The following is a 22,793-nucleotide window of genomic DNA, read 5'->3' as shown; positions in this document are numbered from 1 at the left end:
CCGGGGGGCGGGGCCCGCTGGTTGCCCGGTAACCGCGCATGTCTGCGCTCGGAACAAAACTCTCCGGCGTTTGCAGCCCGCTTCCCGCGCACCTGGTTGTGCCACTGAGGCTTAAAAAGTATGGGTGCCTGTGGTCGAACCGGCCATGGACTAGCTTTGTGGTGTCAGCCTTTGTGACCCGGAATTGCTCCTCTCAAATGACCTTCCCAGTAGGGTCTTGCGAGGACTAGGTGTAAATATAATGCCTGACCATAGTAAAAGCGCTCAGAAAGTATTAACTGTCACCGCCATCCGGGTTGAAAAAGGTGTGAGCGCAGGGTACAGAAATGCTGGCTCCAGGTTTGACCTCCTGGGCGAGAGGTCAGACACCAGACTAGGGAACTTCCTCTACTCGGCCTCAGCGTCTACCAGGTCGCGCCGGAGGCGGGGCCGGGAGGCGGAGGCGGGGCCGGGAGGCGGAGGCGGGGCCGGGAGGCGGAGGCGGGGCCGGGAGGCGGAGGCGGGGCCGGGAGGCGGAGGCGGAGGCGGAGGCGGAGGCGGGGCGAGTCCGGAGGACTCCTCAGGCTGCGGGGAACATGGCGTTCTGGGGTTGGCGCGCCGTGGCAGCCGTCCGGGTGTGGGGCCGGGTAGCTGAACGGGCCGAGGCCGGGGGAGACGTGGGGCCGTTCCAGGCCTGGAGCTGTCGGCTGGTGCTTGGCGGCAGGGACGATGTCAGTGCGGGACCGAGAGGCAGCCGCGGGGTCCGCGGTGAGCCCTTGGACTCGGCGCGCCCCTTGCAGAGGCCTCCCAGACCCGCGGTGCCCAGGGCATTCCGGAGGCAGCCGAGGGCAGCAGCTCCCGGTTTCTTCTTTTCGAGGTATTTTGGGCAAGGACAAGCACTTCTTGCGTGTTCGTTGTCTACACCTCGCCCCCCTTTCTCACCTTGCGGTGTTTCCTTTGAGGCATGTCTGGGAGTTACTTCCGTTCCAACACCCGGGGCCTCCGTCTTTACGCTGATCTGTGGACGTCCTTTACGGGGTTTTGTCGTTTAGTTCACCATTCCCCCATTGAAATATCTTCTAACCTTTAGTTACTTACATCATGCTGTGGTGAATAACCTTGTTTGCACCTCACTTTTTGCATAAATTCCTAGTACTGGGACTGCTAGGTCCAAAAGTATATGCATTTAACGCTTTAATTATCCCTCATAAATGTTGTGCGGTTAATGCTCCCACCCCATGTGATCATACCCGTCTCCATAGTAATTGCATCTAAGAGCTGAGCCTACATAGGAAAAAATCTTAAGGTCCATGGTTGTTAGGTATCAAATGCCCTATAATGGATGAATATTTAAGTAAATAATGGTACATTGACTTGATGCTGTCTGACACACTGCTGAAAATATTGGTGAAAAGTGAGGCTTGAAGTGGTAGCTCACCCTTGTAATACCAGCACTTTCGGAGGCTGAGACAGGGCGATAGCTTGAGGCCAGGAGTTCAAGACCAGCCTGGGCAACATAATGAGACCTCCATCTCTACAAAAAATTTAAAAATTAGCCGGGCATGGTGGCGCAAGCCTGTTGTCCCAGTTACTTCTGAGACTAAGGCAAGAGGATCCCTTGAGTCCAAGAGTTCAAGGCTGCAGTGAGCTATGATTGAGTCACTGCACTCCAGCCTGGGTGACAGAGCAAGACTCTTATCTACCTGGGAAAAAAAAGAAAAAAAAAGTTTAATAGATCCTGAAACGTCGGCTGGGCGTGGTGGCTCATGCCTGTAATCCCAGCACTTTGGGAGGATGAGGCAAGTGGATAACGAGGTCAGGAGTTCGAGACTAGCCTGGCCAACATGGTGAAATCCCGTTTCTACTAAAATTACAAAAATTAGCTGGGGGTGGTGGTGGGCGCCTGTAATCCCAGCTACTCAGGAGGCGGAGGCAGGAGAATCACCTGAACCCGGAAGGTGGAGGTTGCAGTGAGCTGAGATTGCACCATTGCACTCCAGCCCAGGCGAAAGAGCAAAACTCCGTCTCAAACAAAAGATCCTGAAGAGTCAGTCATTCATCCAAGAAGCCCTGACTGAGCTCTTGTTCTGTGCCAGACTCTGTTCTAGGTGCTATGGATGGAGCGGGGACCAGGACCGACAAACACATGGAGCGCATTCTAATATCAGTGATACTCTGCAAGACTGTTAAAGAAATCCTTGCTACCACTGGCCCTAAAGCAGGAGGCACAGGGCTCCCTATGAGGAGTCCATTGCATGGGCTTTCTGCAGTTTGGCTTTGGATTTTTGAGCTCTCTGAATTTGTTCTTTGTGTCCTTTGCACAGTGTCCCTCCCAGGTTGCCCCCATGCCTGCCCCTCAGGGTCCCCCACTCCCAGTGAATTTCACACCATGCAGCATATACTTTAAGCCATACATCTGATGTTCCAGACATTTGGTAAAATGCCGTTTATATGTTATTCAGTGACTCACAAACATTTTATTTACGTAGATGAGGAATGTACTCAGGCACCCTTCGGGATACCTTGGCCTCAGCAGGCACTCAACAGCCATAATAACTTTAATTCCTTTATGCTTCTCTTAACAGTTCATGTTTAGTAGCAGCACAGTAGCTATTTGAGGAATGACTTTAAGTTAATAAATGTCTGAAATGGGGCGTTTAATAGGTGGTGAGATGGTTTTAGAGCCAGGGTTTTCCCTCTTTGCTTCTCGACTACTTGACGAGTTTTCATTAGAAAACCCCTTTGGGGCCGGGCGCGGTGGCTCAAGCCTGTAATCCCAGCACTTTGGGAGGCTGAGACGGGCGGATCATGAGGTCAGGAGATCGAGACCATCCTGGCTAACACGGTGAAACCCCGTCTCTACTAAAAATACAAGAAAATTAGCTGGGCGAGGTGGCGGGCGCCTGTAGTCCCAGCTACTCGGGAGGCTGAGGCAGGAGAATGGCGTGAACCCGGGGGAGCGGAGCTTGCAGTGAGCCGAGATCGCGCCACTGCACTCCAGCCTGGGGCACAGAGCAAGACTCCGTGTCAAAAAAAAAAAAAAAAAAAAAAAAAAAAGAAAACCCCTTTGGAGGTTTGCACTCAGAGAGTTGAGTGCCTACTGAGTGTACTGAATTATGAAATGAGCACAGTTCCCATTAACCTGAAATTTTTGCTCCCAAATAAGTCTTGATTCTGATTTATGACTGCTTTCCGTTGTAGCCCACTAGTCATCTGAGAAAGGTGATTATTTTGAGAGGCCTGGGAGGACATACATGGTCATTCTGGATGGTGGGGGTGGTGCAGAGGGCAGAACCATGCTTTCTTGCTATCCTGAGACTGGTCGCTATCTGTTTCCTTTGCTGCTGTGTTTTTTTCTGTCAGTATTAAAGGTGGAAGAAGGCCTATATCTTTTTCTGTGGGTGCTTCAAGTGTTGTTGGAAGTGGAGGCGACAGTGACAAGGGGAAGCTTTCCCTGCAGGATGTAGCTGAGCTGATTCGGGCCAGAGCCTGCCAGAGGGTGGTGGCCATGGTGGGAGCCGGCATCAGCACACCCAGTGGCATTCCAGACTTCAGGTACTGCCCGCAGTCCCACCTGCCTTCTGCACTCCCCTCCCCTGCCTCCTGCCCTCCCCACTGCCCGGTTTCTTGCAAAGGCCTCAGAGCCTCTGTCTTCTCTCCCTGCAGATCTCCAGGGAGTGGCCTGTACAGCAACCTCCAGCAGTACGATCTCCCGTACCCCGAGGCCATTTTCGAACTCCCATTCTTCTTTCACAACCCCAAGCCCTTTTTCACTTTGGCCAAGGAGCTGTACCCTGGAAACTATAAGCCCAACATCACTCACTACTTCCTCCGGCTGCTTCATGACAAGGGGCTGCTTCTGCGGCTCTACACGCAGAACATCGATGGGCTTGAGAGAGGTGAGCCCTCTGTGAGTCACACACATTCTTTTTCTCACAGGGAAGGCTCAGGTGCCTGTTTCTGGGGACGGCCGAAGCCTGGTGTTTGTGCTTCTTCCTTGGGACTGTTTTTGAGCCAACTAGTTAGGGCTTTGTTCCCAAGGAAAATGTCTCTGGGTGTTTAAAGGCCACTGCTTGTTCTCCTACATACCTGCAGAGCTGTGTATTTTGGGCAGAAGTTGACATTGTTTTGCCAGTCTGGTGTGATGATCTCTCTTTTTTCTTCTCTCTTTTAAAAATTGTATTATGGAATTTTTTTGAGCACACGCAAAGAGAAAAATGTAACGAACCGTCCTGTCCTCATCACCAGCACATAGCCAGTCCTTCCTGCATCCTCACCACCTTCTTCCAAATCCCCAGATTATTTTGAAGCAAACCTCTCATATCATGAATTTAATCTAGAAATAATCTATAAACACATGAATGGATATCTCTAGAGGATACTTTAAAAACAACTCCGGCCAGGTGTGGTGGCTCACATCTGTAATCGCAGCATTTTGGGAGGCCGAGGCAGGTGGATCACCTGAGGTCGGGAGTTCGAGACCAGCCTGGCCAACGTGGCAAAACCCCATCTCTACTAAAAATACAAAAAATTAGCCAGGCATGGTGGTGTGTGCCTGTAATCCCAGGTATTTGGGAGGCTAAGACAGGAGAATCTCTTGAACCCAGCAGGCGGAGGTTGCAGTGAGCCGAGATCATGCCACTTCACTCCAGCCTGGGTGACAGAGGGAGACTCTGTCTCAAAAAAATAAATAAAAATAAAAATAATTAAAAAAAAATAAAACCAACTCTGATACCATTTTCACGCTAAAGAATCACTAGTAATTCCTTAATATTGTCACACCCAGTCTGTGGTGATTTCTTGGCCATATCCACATGGTGCCCAAACCAGCGGTTCACAGGTTGTGCCACCTTCTGGCCGTGCACCTTGCGGAAGCACTTGGTGGGGCCTTTTCCTTACGTGCAGTGCTGTGGACAGGCGCTGGGACAGTCAGCCCTCCGGGAGCCAGGAGCGGCTCAGCCAGTCTGCTGATGTGTTGTCAGGTAAAAAGAGGAGGCACCTTGGCTCCAGGCATGTGTTTCCTTGCCAGAAGGATCCCCTAGCTTGGAACCACAGAGGCAGCAGTGGGTACCCCATGTTGGTGGTCTCTTCTCCCAGAGGTGCAGCAGGGCAGGCCTTGTGGGAAGGTGGGAGCTCCTGGCTGTGAGATTCAGCACTGCTGAGTTAGGGCAGCGACAGGGACTTGGGAAGCCTCCTACAGCGGGGACCATGACAATACTAACACAACCTTCATAGGAAGTCACTTTTTGTCTGTTTTTCTACCAAGCCGTTCTTTTGGAATTTATGATATTTATATCCTCATTTTAACTTGGTATAGAATAGAAAATGTGTTCCTAGATATTGGATACAATTTTTTGAGGCAGGGTCTTGGCTCTTTTGCCCAGGCTAGAGTGCAGTGGCATGATCATAGCTCACTATAGCCTGAGCTCTTGGGCTGAAGTGATCCTTTTGCCTCAGCCTCTGGACTAGCTGGGACTACAGGCATGCACTACCATGCCTGGCTAATTTGTAAAATTTTTAAAGACAAGTCTCACTATGTTGCCCAGGCTGGTCTCAAACTCCTGGCCTCAAGTGATCCTCCTGCCTTGGCCTTCCAAAGCACTGGGATTACAGCTGTGAGCCACTGTGCCCAGCCTGGTATTGGATATAATTTTTTTTTTTTTTTTTTGAGACGGAGTCTTGCTCTGTCGCCCGGGCTGGAGTGCAGTGGCCGGATCTCAGCTCACTGCAAGCTCCGTCTCCCGGTTTCACGCCATTCTCCTGCCTCAGCCTCCCGAGTAGCTGGGACTACAGGCGCCCGCCACCTCGCCCAGCTAGTTTTTTGTACTTTTTAGTAGAGATGGGGTTTCACCGTGTTAGCCAGGATGGTCTCGATCTCCTGACCTCGTGATCCGCCCGTCTCGGCCTCCCAAAGTGCTGGGATTACAGGCTTGAGCCACCGCGCCCGGCCCGATATAATTTTTTTTTTTTAGAGACAGAATCTCTCTCTGTCGCCCAAACTGGAGGGCAGTAGCACGATCTCAGCTCACTGCAACCTCCACCTCCCAGGTTCAAGCGATTCTCCTGCCTCAGCCTCCCCGAGTAACTGGGACTACAGGTGCCCGCCACCACGTCCGGCTAATTTTTGTATTTTTAGTGGAGGTAGAGTTTCACCATGTTGGCCAGGCTGGTCTCAAACTCCTAACCTCAAATGATCTGCCCACCTTGGCCTCCCAAAGTGTTGGGATTACAGGCGTGGGCCACCGTGCCCGACTGGATATAATTTTATTTGAGCTTTTATCAAATGGTGTTTTGTACTGAGTTTTGACAGGCTTTGTTTTAACCGTGATTTGGCTCCAGCTGGGCGCCCCTTTGCTCCCCTGCCTTATTCTGGTTGGTGGTGCATGTAGGTGATATGGGCATGAACACCAGGCTTGAGGACATCGCAACCCAACGGGGTTGTGCCTCCTTCCAGGAGGCCTGCCAAGCCCAGAAGTTGTGCTCTGGGACTTGTGTGCTCATCTTGGAGGCAGCAGCAACACTTAGCTTTGGCTTGAATTTCAGTGTCGGGCATCCCTGCCTCAAAGCTGGTTGAAGCTCATGGAACGTTTGCCTCTGCCACCTGCACAGTCTGCCGAAGACCCTTCCCAGGGGAGGACTTTCGGGTGAGTTATCCTGCTGTCGGTCGTCCTTCTGCAGTTTGCTGTTGGGGTGATCTGGAAAAGTGGTATTTTATAAGCATTGTCTCGAAAGGACAGTTGAACAGTAATAGTATGAAAATTTTTATTTGTAAATTAGAAATTTAATACATGTTTGTAAAACAATTTAAGATAATATAGAAATATGTAGGGAAAGGCCGGGCGCGGTGGCTCAAGCCTGTAATCCCAGCACTTTGGGAGGCCGAGACGGGCGGATCACGAGGTCAGGAGATCGAGACCATCCTGGCGAACACGGTGAAACCCCGTCTCTACTAAAAAAAAATACAAAAAAAAAAAAAAAACTAGCCGGGTGAGGTGGCAGGCGCCTGTAGTCCCAGCTACTCGGGAGGCTGAGGCAGGAGAATGGCGTAAACCCAGGAGGCGGAGCTTGCAGTGAGCTGAGATCCGGCCACTGCACTCCAGCCTGGGCGACAGAGCCAGACTCCATCTCAAAAAAAAAAAAAAAAAAAAAAGAAGAAATATGTAGGGAAAATGAATCTCCTTTCAGCCAATTCCAGCTGCCCACTTTTTAATTTTTTTCAAGACGGAGTCTTGCTCTGTCACCCAGGGTGGAGGGCAGTGGGGTGATCTTGGCTCACTGCAACCTCCGTCTCCTGGGTTCAAGGAATTCTCCTGCCTCAGCCTCCTAAGTAGCTGGGATTACAGGCATGTACCACCACACCCAGGTAATTTTTTTTTCTTTTTCTGTATTTTTAGTAGTGACAGGGTTTCACCATGTTGGCCAGGCTGGTCTCGAACTCCTGACCTCAGGTGATCCGCCCACCTTGGCCTTCCAAAGTGCTGGGATTACAGGCATGAGCCACCACGCCAGCCCCTGTTGCCCACTTTTAACAGCTTGGTGTATAATGTTCCAGGCCTTTTTTAAAAAAAAAAGTGATATGTTTATGTAAACGTGCTACACGTATTTATGTACATACACCTACACACAGTTGAAAAATTTTTTTTCAGGCTGGGCACAGTGGCTCACACCTGTAATCCCAGCACTTTGGGAGGCCAAGGCGGGCAGATCACGAGGTCAAGAGATTGAGACCATCCTGTCTAACACGGTGAAACCCTGTCTCTACCAAAAATACAAAAATTAGCTGGGCGTGGTGGTGGGCGCTTGTAGTCCCAGCTACTCGGGAGGTTGAGGTAGGAGAATTGTTTGAACCTGGGAGGCAGAGGTTGTAGCGAGCTGAGATGGTGCCACTGCACTCCAGCCTGGCGACAGAGCGAGACTCCGTCTCAAAAAACAAAAAATTTCAGCAATGGAGTTATTTTTTTTATTTTTATTTTTTTTGAGTCGGAGTCTCGCTCTGCCGCCCGGGCTGGAGTGCAGTGGCGGGATCTCAGCTCACTGCAAGCTCCGCCTCCCAGGTTCACGCCATTCTCCTGCCTCAGCCTCCCGAGTAGCTGGGACTACAGGCGCCCGCCACCGCGCCCGGCTAGTTTTTTGTATTTTTTAGTAGAGATGGGGTTTCACCGTGTTAGCCAGGATGGTCTCGATCTCCTGACCTCGTGATCCGCCCGTCTCAGCCTCCCAAAGTGCTGGGATTACAGGCTTGAGCCACCGCGCCCGGCCTGCATTTTTTAATTACAGCTATCCCTGTGGGTGGGAACTGGTAACCCGTTGTAGCACTGATTGGTGTTTTCCTAATAATTCAGATATCAAACATCTTTCCATGTACTTTTTGGCCATTTGTGTATCTTTGGAGATTGAATTCCTTTGCGCATTGTTTAATTGTGTTGTCTTGGCCGGGCGAGGTGGCTCAAGCCTGTAATCCCAGCACTTTGGGAGGCCGAGACGGGCGGATCACGAGGTCAGGAGATCGAGACCATCCTGGCTAACACAGTGAAACCCCGTCTCTACTAAAAAAAAAAATACAAAAACTTAGCCGGGCGAGGTGGCGGGCGCCTGTAGTCCCAGCTACTCGGGAGGCTGAGGCAGGAGAATGGCGTGAACCTGGGAGGCGGAGCTTGCAGTGAGCTGAGATCCGGCCACTGCACTCCAGCCTGGGCGACAGAGCGAGACTGCGTCTCAAAAAAAAAAAAAAAAAAAAAAAAATTGTGTTGTCTTTTTTATTGTTAAGAGTCCTTTATATATTCTGGAAGCTAGATCCTTATCAGACACATAGTTTGCAAGTATTTTCTGCCATTCTGTAGGTTGTCTTTTTTACTTTCTTGATAATATCTCTTGATGCATGAAAGTGTTGATTTCTGATGAAATCCAGTTTATCTATTTTTTTCTCACTCTTTTGGAATATCTGAGAAATGGTATTATTTTACCCTATGTTTTCTTATAAGAGTTTTATAGTTTAAAGCTTTTACATTGAGTTCTTTGATCCCTTTAGAGTTAATTTTTGTGTGTGCTGTGAGGTAGGGATCCAGCTTCATTTTCTTGTATGTGGATATGTAATTGTTCCAGCACCGTTTTTTAAACGGAAACTGGTCTTGGCATTCTTGTTGAAAGTCAGTTGGCCTAGGTGTACGGTTATTTCTGGATTCTCAGTTCTATTCCATTGTTATATGTATATCCTTGTGCCTGCACTGTCATGTTTTGGTCACTATAGCTTTGTAGTAAGTTTTGAACTTAGGAAGTGTGAGTCCAGCACATATAGAAACTTAATATATGCGTATTATTCTTTTTATCAACTCATTCATTCATTGAATGACCAATTTATTCCACAAATAGTTTGGTCTGCTCAGTGCCAGGCCTTTTGCTGGGTTCTGTGGATGTGAAAACAAATTAAGGTGGAGTCATCCAACAGTTACAGTTGGGTGCCATACCAGTTTTACTGCAGATATGTACTGGATGCTATGCTGAGTCAGCTGTAGGAACAGAGCAGGCTGGGAAGCACCTTGGAGATGAGGCTGTCTGGGTGTAAGTCTGTTTCTGGCAGCAGAGACCTGGAGTATGGGAGGCCTGCTTGCCCTGTTAGGATTTGAACTGTATCCTGACGATCATGGGAGGCATTGAAGGATATTTAGGCAGGAAAATGATGTGAAGGGATTTGCATTTAAAAGAGATTATGAGGGGCTGGGCACAGTGGCTCACACCTGTAATGCCAGCACTTTGGGAGGCCTAGACAGGCAGGTCACCTGAGGTGGGGAGTTTGAGAGCAGCCTGGCCAAAATGGTGAAATCCCATCTCTACTAAAAATACAAAAATCAGCTGGGTGTAGTGGTGCACCTGTAATCCCAGATACTCAGGAGGCTGAGGCAGGAGAATCGCTTGAACCCGGGAGGGGGAGATTTCTGTGAGCTGAGATCGCACCACTGCACTCCAGCCTGGGTAACAGAGTGAGACTCCATCTCAAAACAAAATAAATAAATAAATAAGAGAATAAAATAGATAATTTGGGCAACAAGTTGTTTTTTTTTTTTTTTTTTTGAGACGGAGTCTCGCTCTGCCGCCCACGCTGGAGTGCAGTGGCCAGATCTCAGCTCACTGCAAGCTCCGCCTCCCAGGTTCACGCCATTCTCCTGCCTCAGCCTCCCGAGTAGCTGGGACTACAGGCGCCCGCCACCGCGCCCGGCTAGTTTTTTGTATTTTTTTAGTAGAGACGGGGTTTCACCGTGTTAGCCAGGATGGTCTCGATCTCCCGACCTCGTGATCCGCCCGTCTCGGCCTCCCAAAGTGCTGGGATTACAGGCTTGAGCCACCGCGCCCGGCCACAAGTTGTTGTTAATTCCCCGCCTTTGTTCTCCTCCTTCAGTACTGTGTTGGCTGTTCTGAATCTTTTGCCTTTTCATGTAAATTTCCGAAACTGTTGCTATCTGTTCTCTGCCTGTTTTATTTTTGTTGTTGTTGTTTGGGTTTTTTTTTTTTTTTTTTTTTTTTTTTTTTGAGACAGAGTCTTGCTCTGTCGCCCAGGCTGGAGTGCAACGGTATGATCTCGGCTCACTGCAACCTCCGCCTCCCAGGTTCTAGCGATTCTCTTGCCTCAGCCTCCTGAGTAGCTGGAATTACAGGCGCGTGCTGCCACGCCCAGCTAATTTTTGTATTTTTAGTAGAGATGGGGTTTCATCTCTACTATGGGGTCAGGCTGGTCTCGAACTCCTGATCTCGTGATCCGCCCACCTCAACCTCCCAAAGTGCTGGGATTACAGGCATGAGCCACCGTGTCCAGCCTCTCTGCCTGTTTTTTAAGACTTTTGTCTTTGGAGTTTTGCAGTTTCTCCATGCTGGTTTTCCATATGAATTTCCTTTGATTTCTTCTGCGTAAAATTTGTGGGCCAGGTGGGCGCAGAGGCTCACGCCTGTAATCCCAACACTTTGGGAGACCAGGTGGGTGGATCGCCTGAGGTCAGGAGTTCGAGACCAGCCTGACCAACATGGAGAAACCCCATCTCTACTAAAAATACAAAATTAGCCGGGCATGATGGTGCATGCCTATAATCTCAGCTACTCGGGAGGCTGAGGCAGGAGAATTGCTTGAACCCAGGAGGTGGAGGTTGTGGTGAGCCAATATTAGGCCATTGCACTCCAGCCTGGGAAACAGGAGAGAGACTCCATCTCAAAAAAAAAAAAAAAAAAAATTGTAGACCTTCCTTGAGAAAAATAAAATACAATTCTAGGCCAGGCGCGGTGGCTCATGCCTGTAATCCCAGCACTTTGGGAAGCTGAGGCGGATGGATCACCTGAATTAGGAGTTTGAGACCAGCCTGGCCAACATGGTGAAACCCCGTCTCTACTAAAAATACAAAAATGAGTCACGTGTGGTGGCACCCATCTGTAATCCCAGCTACTTGGGAAGCTGAGGCAAGAGAATTGCTGGAACCCAGGAGGCAGAGGTTGCAGTGAGCCGAGATTATGCTACTGCACTCCAGCCTGGGTGACAGAGTAAGATGCCATCTCAAAAAAATAAAATACAAAATAAAATTCTAAGCCCTGCAACCAACTGAATGGACCCCTCCCCTTGGTCAAGGGAACCCCAGAGAAACCTTGGAAGTCAGTTCCTGGCCATAGCAGGAGGGGAGGTCAGATGCGCCTCATTATACCCCTCCCTCCCCAACCACCATTAGGCTTTCTTCACTAAGGGCTAAACAGAAACCAACACTTTTCAAAGACTCCATACTGCTAATGTGGATTACTGGCTTATCTTCCCAGATACAGATCAAAGGCAAGATGAGATGAATGGTTCCTTCACCCTTCCCTGAGAGGTCTGCTTAGTTCTCTTCCTCTGTTTCCTTCTGTCACTTCCTGAAGTCTCACAAGTACTTAACCATTCACCTCACAGCCACCCTCCCCCTTTGAAGGACCACGTATAATTACTAAACCTCCTGAGAACCTCTTGGGACAAAACCACAGATGTGCTTGTGACTCATGTTTTTCCTGTGGGCACCCTCATGCTGGCTCAGTAGCCCTCGCTTGCTTGAGATCCTGAATCTGTGGGTTGGTGTCTTTCATGGTTGCTGGATAATACTCGGCTGTTATCTTGGGATATGCATTGCCCCTGGCCCACTATCTGGCCCCTCTCTTTAGGGACCTCTGATTGAACCTACGTTAGTCCTTCTCTCTCCTGCTGTTCCTGATCACTCTTCTGTTCTTTCATTGCTCCTCCTTGTGCTGCGTTCTGGGTGATTTCTTCTGGTCTTTCTTCCGGTTTGCTAATATTGTGTTTTCTGTTATAAAGTCCTTCCATTGAGTGTTTGCTGCTTTCTTTTTTCCCAAAACCAACTCGAAACAGACGTTGAGCTTTAATTTTTTATTTCTGTACTTTTTATTTCTAGAAGTTCTGTTTGGTTATTTTTCACGTCTGCTACATTATTTTTTAATAGTTTTGTATCTTTGATAGTTTTTTTTTTTTTTTTGAGATGGAGTCTCACTCTGTTGCCCAGGCTGCAGTGCAGTGGCGCAATCTCAGCTCACTGCAACCTCTGCCTCCCTGGTTCAAGCAATTCCCCTGCCACAGCCTCCCAAGTAGCTGGGATTACAGGTGCGCACCACCACGCCTGGCTAATTGTTTGTGTTTTAGTAGAGACAGGGTTTCACCATGTTGGCCAAGACAGTCTGATCTCCTGACCTCATAATCCGCCCACCTCGGCCTCCCAAAGTGCTGGGATTACAGGCCTGAGCCACTGCGCCCGGCCTTTAATAGATTTTTCAAGTTCGTCTTTTTTTTGCTTCCTTAATTTTTTTTTTTTTTTACTATACCCCATGCCTCCAAGATAACAGTTTTTTCTTTTTAATTTAGATATAATACAGTTTTACTGTGTATCCAAGATTATCTGAAATCTTTTGTGGGTCTCTTTCTTTTGTCTTTTGTTTCTGTTGCTTCTTGCTGGATTGAGCCTGCTTAAAACAAGCCCCGTTAGCGGTAAAGGTTTCCCTTAGAAAGTCAGGTGTCTTCCTCTGTAACTCTCTCCCTTTTCCATCTGCTCCAAGGCATTAGTTTATATTAGTCTTGACTCAGTGAAGTTGTGTCTACTTCACCTTGGCCAGTAGGGAAGCAGTGTTTGGCAGATGTTACTCCTAATAATGCCAGCCAGTGAGTGAAGCCGACCTGAAAGCCTCCCCGGGCTGAGGCAATGGCATGATCACTGAAGCTCAAACCAGAGACAGTTTCACCTTGTGACCGAATGATGTTCGGTGTAGGCCAAATGCCTGCAGACTACTGTTGGAGGACCGGTGTGGTCTACCAGGTGTTTTCTTAGCACCAGAATGTCTCTGGTCACCATCCCAGGTGTAGAGCACGGTGTTAGATACGCTAGATGCCTGCCGAAGTAATAATGGGTGAAACGTATGATGTCCAAGATTTGCTTTTAAATGCTCCAACACCTCCTCCCAGATTCTGGAGGGCTATGACACAATCAGCTGTGAAAACTGGTAATTCCTAAAGCTGGGTACATGGGGGTTCATGATACCTCTCCCACCTTTTTTGGGGGAGAATGTTTGACACTTTAATAAGAACTTGTTGCCTTTTCCTTTTACAGGGTGTTGCAGGTATCTTCCTCAGGCCTGTTTTCTCTGTTTTCCAGGCTGACGTGATGGCAGACAGGGTTCCCCGCTGCCCGGTCTGCACCGGCGTTGTGAAGCCCGACATTGTGTTCTTTGGGGAGCCGCTGCCCCAGAGGTTCCTGCTGCACGTGGTTGATTTCCCCATGGCAGATCTGCTGCTCATCCTCGGGACCTCCCTGGAGGTTTGTCAGCCTGTGCAGGGAGGAGGCTGGAGGGCAGGGGAAGGGAGGGGTACAGAAATCATCTCATGGGCCCTTCTGGGGCTGGTGCCACTTTTGGAAAGTGAGTGGATTCAGCTGGGGTTCCAGGCTGAGGGAACAGCAGCCTGTGCGGGAGACAGGAAGGTAGGAAGCTGCTGGGCTTTGGAGGTGGTATAGGTGCGGGTGGGGCACCACGTGTGAGGAGAAGGGAGGAGGAAAGGGGGCGTCGGGATGAGGTGGAGGGGCAGGCCTCCCAGGTCAGATTAGGAATACTGATGCTGCGTTGGGAGTAGTGATAAATCCAAAGGGACTGGCCCAGGGACGTAGCTGCACCCTTGGGGTCAGAGAGGCCTTTGGGGAGTGGAGAGTGGAGCAAGCAGTGCCAGGAGGCTGGTCCTGAAGAAGGTGGAGCTGTGGTCACCTGAGGGACAGCGAGGAGGGGGACTGGACTTGCAGCCTGTGTTGTTTTGGGGGTGTGAGAAGGAGGCGTCTGGCTTGTTCTGTAAAGTCAGGGCATTTGCTGGTGAGGCGTGATTTGGGAGGGAGGATGCCCAGCTCGGTTCTGTGCATGTCTCAGGTGCCTGGGAAACGCCCCCTGGATGTGGCCAAGCAGCTGTTCTGCATCTGCGTCTGAAGCTCAGGAAATTCCTAAAAGCTGTGATGAGTCACGCAGTGTGTGTGTGACTGGATATAGGCACCAAGGGCAGAAGGGCCAGAAAGACCTGTGCTTCGAGGGGCCCAGGGCAGCCGCAGGGCCCAGAGCGTATGTTTGTTCGGGCCTTCATTGTGTGCTGGGCCCTGCTCCAGTGCTTTCAACATCCACAGTCAGATGTCAGTGTAAGAAGTTATGTAGTTTGTGAGGAGATGATTGATGTTCTGGGAAAGATAACAAGTAGGAAAGAAGGGCTAGGAGGGTTGGGAACCAGCTGCAGTGTCAAGCCAGGCAGGTGGAGTTGGAGCTAAGAGTTTACCAAGGTGAGGGGGGTCTGGCCGAGGACACTGCACAGGTGACAAACAGCCAGGAGGGTGGGGCGACGTCAGCAGTGACGGGCACGGGCTGGAGCAGAGAAGGAGGTGGGGCACAAGTGTCATCTCATGGGAGGCTGGCGCTGCCTGAGAAGATGAATGGATTCAGCTTGGGTTCCAGGCCAGAGCTTGGAAGTTGAGAGGACTCCTTTGGGTGCTGGGCTGTGAGCCCACCACGGGGGCAAGACTAGGAGCAGCAGACCCAGCAGGGCCCTTATAGGTAATCACCGGCTGGCACTGGCTGGGGGCCGGGTAAAGCCAGCAGAGGCTGAGGGGTGCTGGAGTCTGGGTGTGTGTGAACGCAGAGTGGGCGTGCTGGCGCGGTGCATGGGAGGGCGTGGATTCCCAAGGACTCCAGGACTGTGGCTGGAGCAGCTAGAAAGATGGAGCCGCCATTTCCTGAGATGGAGAAGCCTGGTAGGTGGGTTTGGGGGAGCTCAGGAACTCAGCCTTGTTTCCACGGATTTGAGGATGTACTGCGGACTGGAGGTGTTGAGCAGGTAGATATGAGTCTGGAGTCCAAGAAGGCCCAGAGGCAGGAGCTGGGGTGCTGGAGTGAGCAGACAGGAGAGCCCAGGGTGTGGACAGACATGAGAATGCCATGCTAGGCCTAGGATGGAGGGACAGACACAGCAGGAGCAGTCAGAGGGGCCATGGTGGTCAGCAGAGTGCGGGCTGAGAGCAGCTGACCATGCTGGCCACCAGGTGTGGACACTCGGGCCACCAGCCGTCTTTATTATTGAAGTGAAATGAAAATGGCCTTTTTCCTTATTATAAGTACCATGTGCGTCTTTGAAAAGATTCATACAGGGCCGGACACAGGGGCTCACGCCTGTAATCCCAGCACTTTGGGAGGCCGAGACGGGCAGATCACGAGGTCAGGAGATCGAGACTATCCTGGCTAACACGGTGAAACTCCGTCTCTACTAAAAAAAAAAAAGATACAAAACATTAGCCGGGCGTGGTAGTGGGCGCCTGTAGTCCCAGCTACTTGGGAGGCTGTGGCAGGAGAATGGTGTGGACCAGGGAGGTGGAGATTGCAGTGAGCTGAGATCGCGCCACCGCACTCCAGCCTGGGTGACAGAGAAAGACTCCGTCTCAAAAAAAAAAAAACAAAAAAAAAGGAAAGAAAATATTCATACATTATATAAAGATATAAAGCAAAGAATCAACTTTTTAATCCCACCAACTGTTAGCATTTTATTCTGTGTCCTCTCAGGTTTCTTTTTCTGTACAAATGCACACGTACAGATGGTAATTTTTAACTAAAAGTTGGACAGCACTGTACATTCTATTCTGCAGCCTGCTGTTTTCATGTAACAATGTGAGTCCATGGAGATCTGCTGCCTTGTTAATGCTGACAGTTTCCCTTATACGGATATGAGGTCCCACCTGAGAGGCCCATGTCTGTAAACACGGTGCCATCGTGAACTGAACGAGCTGGTGTCACGCATGGACTCTGTCTCATGTGCTTTGTGGACGAAATATTAATGTGTTTGACTATGGAGTACCACTCCGGATCCCCTTTAGGTGTGACATAGTATGTGGGGTGTAAACCATATGATCTTTTTTAAAATCTCAAAAATTCTGAAACATATTCAGCCACAAGAGCTTTAACATAGATTTTGTGGATTTAATACAAAGTTTATGTAAGCAATTTCTTACTGATGGACAATGACAATAAATTGTATATAATTTTTGTATTAAAAGTAATGCTGGGCCAGGCACTGTGGCTCACACCTGTTATCCCAGCACTTTGGGAGGCCAAGGCAGTAAGATTGCCTGAAGCTAGGCATTTGAGACCAGCCTGGGCAGTATAGTCAGACCTCATCTCTACAAAAAATAAAAAGATAGCCAGGTGCGGTCTGTGTAGTTGCAGCTATTTGAGAGGCTGAGGCAGGAGGATTGCTTGAGCCCAGGAGTTTGAGGTTATAGTGAACTATGATCATGCCACTGCATTCCAGCCTGGGCAACAGAATGAGATCCCACGCTGTAGCAAATATCCCTGTGTGTCACCCTGACCTACCCATGCAAGTGCTCCTGAAGGGTAAGTGCTGATAAATATTGAGAACTTGCCTTCCAGAAAGATGTAACAATTACATTGCCACAAACTGTGTTTTTGTGTAGCCATTTTCTCACATCCTCACCAAAACCAAAATCACACAAATCAAATTGGTTAAAAAATGCATGTGTGTGTGTGGAGGGGGGTGTGGATTTTGCATTTCTGTAGTAAAGAATGAAATTCATCTTTTCATGTTTATTGGCCAGTTGTGTTTCCTCTCTTTGGATTGTATATTTATATCTCTTGTCCATTTTTCATTGGGTCATTGTAAATTAGCAATATAAATTAGTTTTAATTTTAATAGAAATTAAATAATATAAATCAATTTTAAGGTTAATATAAATTTCTTTTCTTTTTGTTTTGAGACAGAGTTACGCTCTGTCTCCCAGGCTGGAGTGCAGTGGCACGATCTCGGCTCACTGCAACCTCCACCTCGCAGGCTCAAGCCATTCTCCTGCCTCAGCCTCCCGAGTAGCTGGGACTACAGGTGCCTGCCACCACGCCCAGCTAATTTTTGTGTTTTTAGTAGAGACGGGGTTTCACCATGTTGGCCAGGCTGGTCTTGAACTCCTGACATCAGGTGATCCACCTGCCTTGTCCTCCCAAAGTGCTGGGATTATAGGCATGAACCACTGTGCCTGGCTATTAATAGAAATGTCATTATAAATTAGTTCATACATTATATGTTTATAAATGAGTTTATCAATTAGCAATATAAACTATTGTCATATGTTGTAAATATTTTTGCAGTTTATGAGAGGTTTTTAAAAATTTTTAATTTTCTACATAGTAGTTTTATGTAGATACTGATGTAATAGTATTTACATAGTCAGATCTGTCATTTTCCTTTGCCTTATCTGACTTCAGTTTTCACATCTAAAATGTTTTTCCCTATCCTTACTTGTAAACTCTCAGTTTTCTTCAAGAACTGTTTTGTTTACATTGAAACCTTTAATCCATTTGAATTTTTTTCAATGGGAGGTAGGAATGGAGCATTTTCCTCCCAGATAATGAGCCAGTTTTAATGCCATTTATTAATGTGTCCATTTTTTACCTTGTTCCTCTTAAAAGACGCTTTGAGAGTTGTATGAAGAAGCCTGATGGCACCGAGCTAGGCCTCTCTAGAGGCTGGGTGGTGAAGACCATGGAGAGATGTAACAGTAACTCCTGCTTGGGGGCACCAGCTTGTCTGGGTGCCCGATGCTGGTGGTGGCTGTCACTGCAAGCAGGGCTAGCCAGAGGAGATGGACGAGTGTGTGCTGTCGTCCCTCTGTGGCATGCGGAGACAGCGAGCTGGGGAGGACAGGGAGAACAGAACGTGCTCACAAAGAGGAGGTAGGAAGGTTGGATCCCTGGTGAGCCTTGGAATGGAGGTGGGGAGAAGCAAGGATGTGTGGAAGCAGCAAGGAGTGGAAGAGAGGGAGGCTGAGGGGAGGAAAGAGAGTCACTGAGGCCAAGCGGCAGGAGCTCAACTGAAGAAATGAGATTGGTGGTGGGTTTTCTGTGTATCGCCGGGTCTGACTGCCAGTCTGCTGCTCCTCCAAGGCCTCAGTGGCTATGGCACGAAACATCCTGCGGGGCTTGTAGGGTGGACACTGTACCCTCACATTTGGGCCATTTTTCAGGTGGAGCCTTTTGCCAGCTTGACCGAGGCCGTGCGGAGCTCTGTTCCCCGACTGCTCATCAACCGGGACTTGGTGGGACCCTTGGCATGGCGTCCTCGCGGCAGGGACGTGGCCCAGCTGGGGGACGTGGTTCACAGCGTGGAAAGGCTAGTGGAGCTTCTGGGCTGGACAGAAGAGATGCGGGACCTCGTCCGGCGGGAAACTGGGAAGGTACAGACGCTGAGGAGGACCATCCAAGGGGCTGCCCTCCTCACTGCTCTAGGGTGTGCTCCATCTGGTATGGAGCCCCACTGGCTAACACGGTAACAGTCGTAACCGATGATGCTGTGAATCCTGCACCAGGCGCTACCTGGACCTGATTGGGTATTACTTTCAATAACTCCATTTAGAGATGAAGAAACAGATGGTAACAGGCCAAGCAGGGACACGGTCCAGACACTCAGGGCTGATGAGTCTGTACTCTTAACAGACTGTAGGCGTTATCTTCACTCCCTAAAGTAAAGCAGCCAACAGTGTTCCTCTAAGGCCTGGTATGTGATTCTGAGATGATACGGGTTAAAGAACTTTGAGAAGCTAAAGTTCTCTGCATCTGTGTGGGATGAAGGCTCCATTAGTGATGCTTTTCGGAAGTAATTGGTATGAGAGCCATTGATCGATTATAATCCGCTGAGGAAAGCCAAAGGGGCTCTATGCTTTCTTTCTAAGAGATTCCAAACCGCCTGTAAACAAGTGAAGTTACAGAAAATGCAGTTTCCCATGAGAATCATGTAGCATGTGTAGCCTTGATATTAAGGGTTTTCAGTGGGAGGTAGCATTAAGCATTTAAAGTCCAGCGTTGCCGGGCGCGGTGGCTCACGCCTGTAATCCCAGCACTTTGGGAGGCTGAGGCAGGTGGATCACGAGGTCAGGAGATCGAGACCATCCTGGCTAACATGGTGAAACCCCCGTCTCTACTAAAAATACAAAAAAAAAAAATTAGCCAGGCGTGGTGGTGCGTGCCTGTAGTCCCAGCTACTCGGAGGCTGAGGCAGGAGAATGGCGTGAACCCAGGAGGCAGAGCTTGCAGTGAGCCAAGGTGGTGCCACTGCACTCCAGCCTGGGCGACAAAGTGAGACTCCGTCTCAAAAAAAAAAAGTCCAGCGTTATGATTACAGGCAGATGTGACACTGTCCAAAGGGGATTTCACCAGTGTATTAGTGTGTTCTCATGCTGCTAATAAAGGCATACCTGAGACTGGGTCATTTATAAAGGAAAGAGGTTTAATGGACTCACAGTTCCATATGGCTGTGGGGGCCTCACAATCACAGTGGAAGACAAGGAGGAGCAAAGTCCCGTCTTCCACGGCGGCGGGCAAGAGGACGTGTGCAGGGGAACTGCCCTTTCGAAAACGGTCAGATCTTGTGAGATGTACTCACTACCACAAGAACAGCATGGAAAAGCCCCGCCCCCATGATTCAGTGACTTCCACTTGGCCCATCCTTACAATTCAAGGTGAGATTTGGGTGGGGACACAGCCAAACTGTATCAACCAGAATATATCACAATTGATGCTCCTCTTGTCTTCCAAGGCAGGTGTCTTAGGAAATCCTGATCCTTTTTCCTCGTCCACAGCTGTGGCTGCCTCGTGGCTCAGGGCCATGGGGTCAGCACTCTCCTCACCTCCACCAGTCCGAGACCTCCAACCTCTGGTCGCAGGCTGATTTTTTACCAATCATGGTCACTTCATTATGGTAGCAGGGAACCCAGCTAACAACGAGACTTAAACGCTGAGAGGCGAGTGCCTCCTGGCCAGCTCACAAGGCAGCAGAGGTCTTAGATCAGTCCAGTAGGCTTTTTTGAGGGAGCCCTTTCCTGCTCTGACTTCCTATTTTCTTTTTTTTTTTTTTTTTTTTTTTGAGACGGAGTCTCGCTCTGTCGCCTGGGCTGGAGTGCAGTGGCCGGATCTCAGCTCACTGCAAGCTCCGCCTCCCGGGTTTACGCCATTCTCCTGCCTCAGCCTCCCGAATAGCTGGGACTACAGGCGCCCGCCACCTCGCCCGGCTAGTTTTTTGTATTTTTTTTAGTAGAGACGGGGTTTCACCGTGTTAGCCAGGATGGTCTCGATCTCCTGACCTCATGATCCGCCCGCCTCGGCCTCCCAGAGTGCTGGGATTACAGGCTTGAGCCACCGCGCCCGGCCATTTTCTTTTTTTTGTAACGGAGTTTCACTCTTATTGCCCAGGCTAGAGTACAGTGGCGCGATCTCGGCTCACTGCATCCCTGCCTCCCGGGTTCAAGTGATTCTGCTGCCTCAGCCTCCTGAGTAGCTGAGATTACAGGCACATGCCACCATGCCCGGCTAATTTTTGTACTTTTAGTAGAGACGGGGTTTCACCACGTTAGTCAGGCTGGTCTCAAACTCTTGACCTCAGGTGATCCACCCGCCTCAGCCTCCAAAGTGCTGGGATTACAGGTGTGAGCCAGCTTCCCCGGGCCCAACTTCTGTTTTCATAGAAAAGCAGATTATAATTCTGGTAGCTCCTGTGGGGTTCTGGAAGTGGCCCAACAGGATTTGAACTGTGTAATGTAGTTTCACACAAATGTACGTAAAATGGGTTATGATTTTTTGGTTTTTAAATAATTACTATCCAAGGGGTTACTTTTCCAAATAGTGCATGGTTTTAAGCACACGAGCATCAGTACATCTTGATTTGGGCACTTCAGGTCCCTTAGAATGAGGCTCTCCGTTTAGCCACCCTGCTCTGCCCAGGCCTGCTGGGATGCTCTTAGCCTGCACAGCAGCAGTATTTGCAGAATGCAGCTTGTTTTGTGAGATATTTTGCATGTTTGCAGCTAGATCTGTTTGACCAGAGATCTGCTGGCCTGCCTGGGTGTGTTAAGAGACAGCTGATACCCTCTGTCTTCTGTGTTCCAGCTTAATGGACCAGACAAATAGGATGATGGCTGCCCCCACACAATAAATGGTGACATAGGAGACATCCACATCCCAATTCTGACGAGACCTCATGGCTAATTTTGGTGAAACCAGAATATGTGAACTGAGTGGACACCAGAGGCTGCCACTGGAACGTCTTCTCAGGCCGTGAGCTGTGCTGCGCTGACTGGTAGGGCTGTTTACGTTCAGGGCCACCCCGTCACATATACAAAGGAGCTGCCTGCCTGCCTGTTTGCTGTGTTGAACTCTTCACTCTGCTGAAGCTCTTAGTGGAAAAAGCTTTCTTCTGTGACCCTCTTGAACTGAACAGACTGACTGGAATCCCAGACCGAGTTTGCTTTCTGTGCCCAGGTGAAGGGCAAGCTCAGCATCTGTTGGTTAGAAGATCTAGACGTGGGCCGAGCAGCCCCCACCCAGCCCTCTTCATGTCCCAAAGTGTAGTCCTGAGACCCTAGTGCTGCACTTCTAGCATGTTGGTCTCCTTTAGTAGGGCTATTTTTAATGAGAGAAAATCTGTTCTTTATTTCCAGCATGAAATACATTTCATCTCCTCAAAGGGACTGCAAGGTTGACATGAGTTGGAAAGGGAACCCTGGAATACATGGCATCCCCTCTATTGGAACAGTCTGAGGACTGAAGGCATTTGTCCCTGGATTTATTGGAGATGGCCCAGCTCCTCCCTCTGAAGGTAGTCACATTCTGTTGACTCTCCATACTCAGCCTCTCCTCCAGAAACAGATCGGTTCCAGAACATTCCAGCACTTTCTATCTGGTCTCCTTGTCCCCACACTAGTCCCCCTCCCCCAGGGCTTCCTCCAGTGACAGTTAGAGCTAATCTCTGAGACAGGGAAGGCATTACTTACTTCAAACCCAGGCTGAGTCCTGGCCACCTGCTGGATTGTGACATATGAGGTGGAATCCACTGAGCTCCCACTTCTGCACAGGCTCCTTCTGGGGCAGCACCAAGGCCCAGCTCTGATGGCTCGCCCTGTCAGGCACCAGCTGCTTCCTCCTGGGCTCTTACCCACATGCACATCCTCCTTCCTAGCATCGGATTACCTGCGTGTTTCCCCAGACAAAAGCACTTCCCATTCCTGAACCTTGCCTACCCTGGGCTGAGCTGATGGGAATAGATTTAATGACAGTGACTCCCAGGAAGGGGGTCCTGTGACTTTGCTCTGGTAAGAACAAAAGGTGGAACTGGTGACCTAGGAAAAGTGTTGAATTCTAAAAAGAATGAAATTAGTTTCTAACTCTAGTTAATGTTCCTTATTTTATTTTATTTTTTTGAGAGTCTTGCTCTGTCACTCAGGGTGGAGTGCAGTGTT

At 49.4% G+C, this 22,793-nt stretch overlaps 1 protein-coding gene across 6 annotated transcripts; it reads left to right on the top strand.

The window, feature by feature from the left end:
• The first annotated feature begins 7 nt into the window (after nucleotides 1–7).
• SIRT3 (sirtuin 3) lies at nucleotides 8–22,723 on the top strand. 6 transcript variants are annotated; one of them, XM_077961502.1, is made up of 7 exons: nucleotides 8–118; nucleotides 3,440–3,534; nucleotides 3,646–3,878; nucleotides 6,523–6,623; nucleotides 13,638–13,799; nucleotides 18,531–18,740; nucleotides 21,445–22,723. In XM_077961502.1, the coding sequence occupies exons 2-7, from the start codon at nucleotides 3,488–3,490 to the stop codon at nucleotides 21,463–21,465; spliced, it is 774 nt and encodes a 257-aa protein (XP_077817628.1). In that variant the 5' UTR covers nucleotides 8–118; nucleotides 3,440–3,487; the 3' UTR covers nucleotides 21,466–22,723. The 6 variants fall into 6 exon arrangements, 3 of the variants coding, with proteins under 3 accessions (XP_077817628.1, XP_014968685.3, XP_077817627.1); XR_013403344.1 differs by having other exon boundaries at nucleotides 100–118; nucleotides 18,531–20,021; XM_015113199.3 differs by lacking the exon at nucleotides 8–118 and adding an exon at nucleotides 418–856 and having other exon boundaries at nucleotides 3,343–3,534.
• Nucleotides 22,724–22,793: the final 70 nt, after the last annotated feature.

The sequence above is a fragment of the Macaca mulatta genome, chromosome 14 (assembly GCF_049350105.2).
Source record: "Macaca mulatta isolate MMU2019108-1 chromosome 14, T2T-MMU8v2.0, whole genome shotgun sequence".
Classification (NCBI taxonomy): Eukaryota; Metazoa; Chordata; class Mammalia; order Primates; family Cercopithecidae; genus Macaca; species Macaca mulatta.
This window is presented reverse-complemented; position numbering and strand designations above follow the sequence as displayed.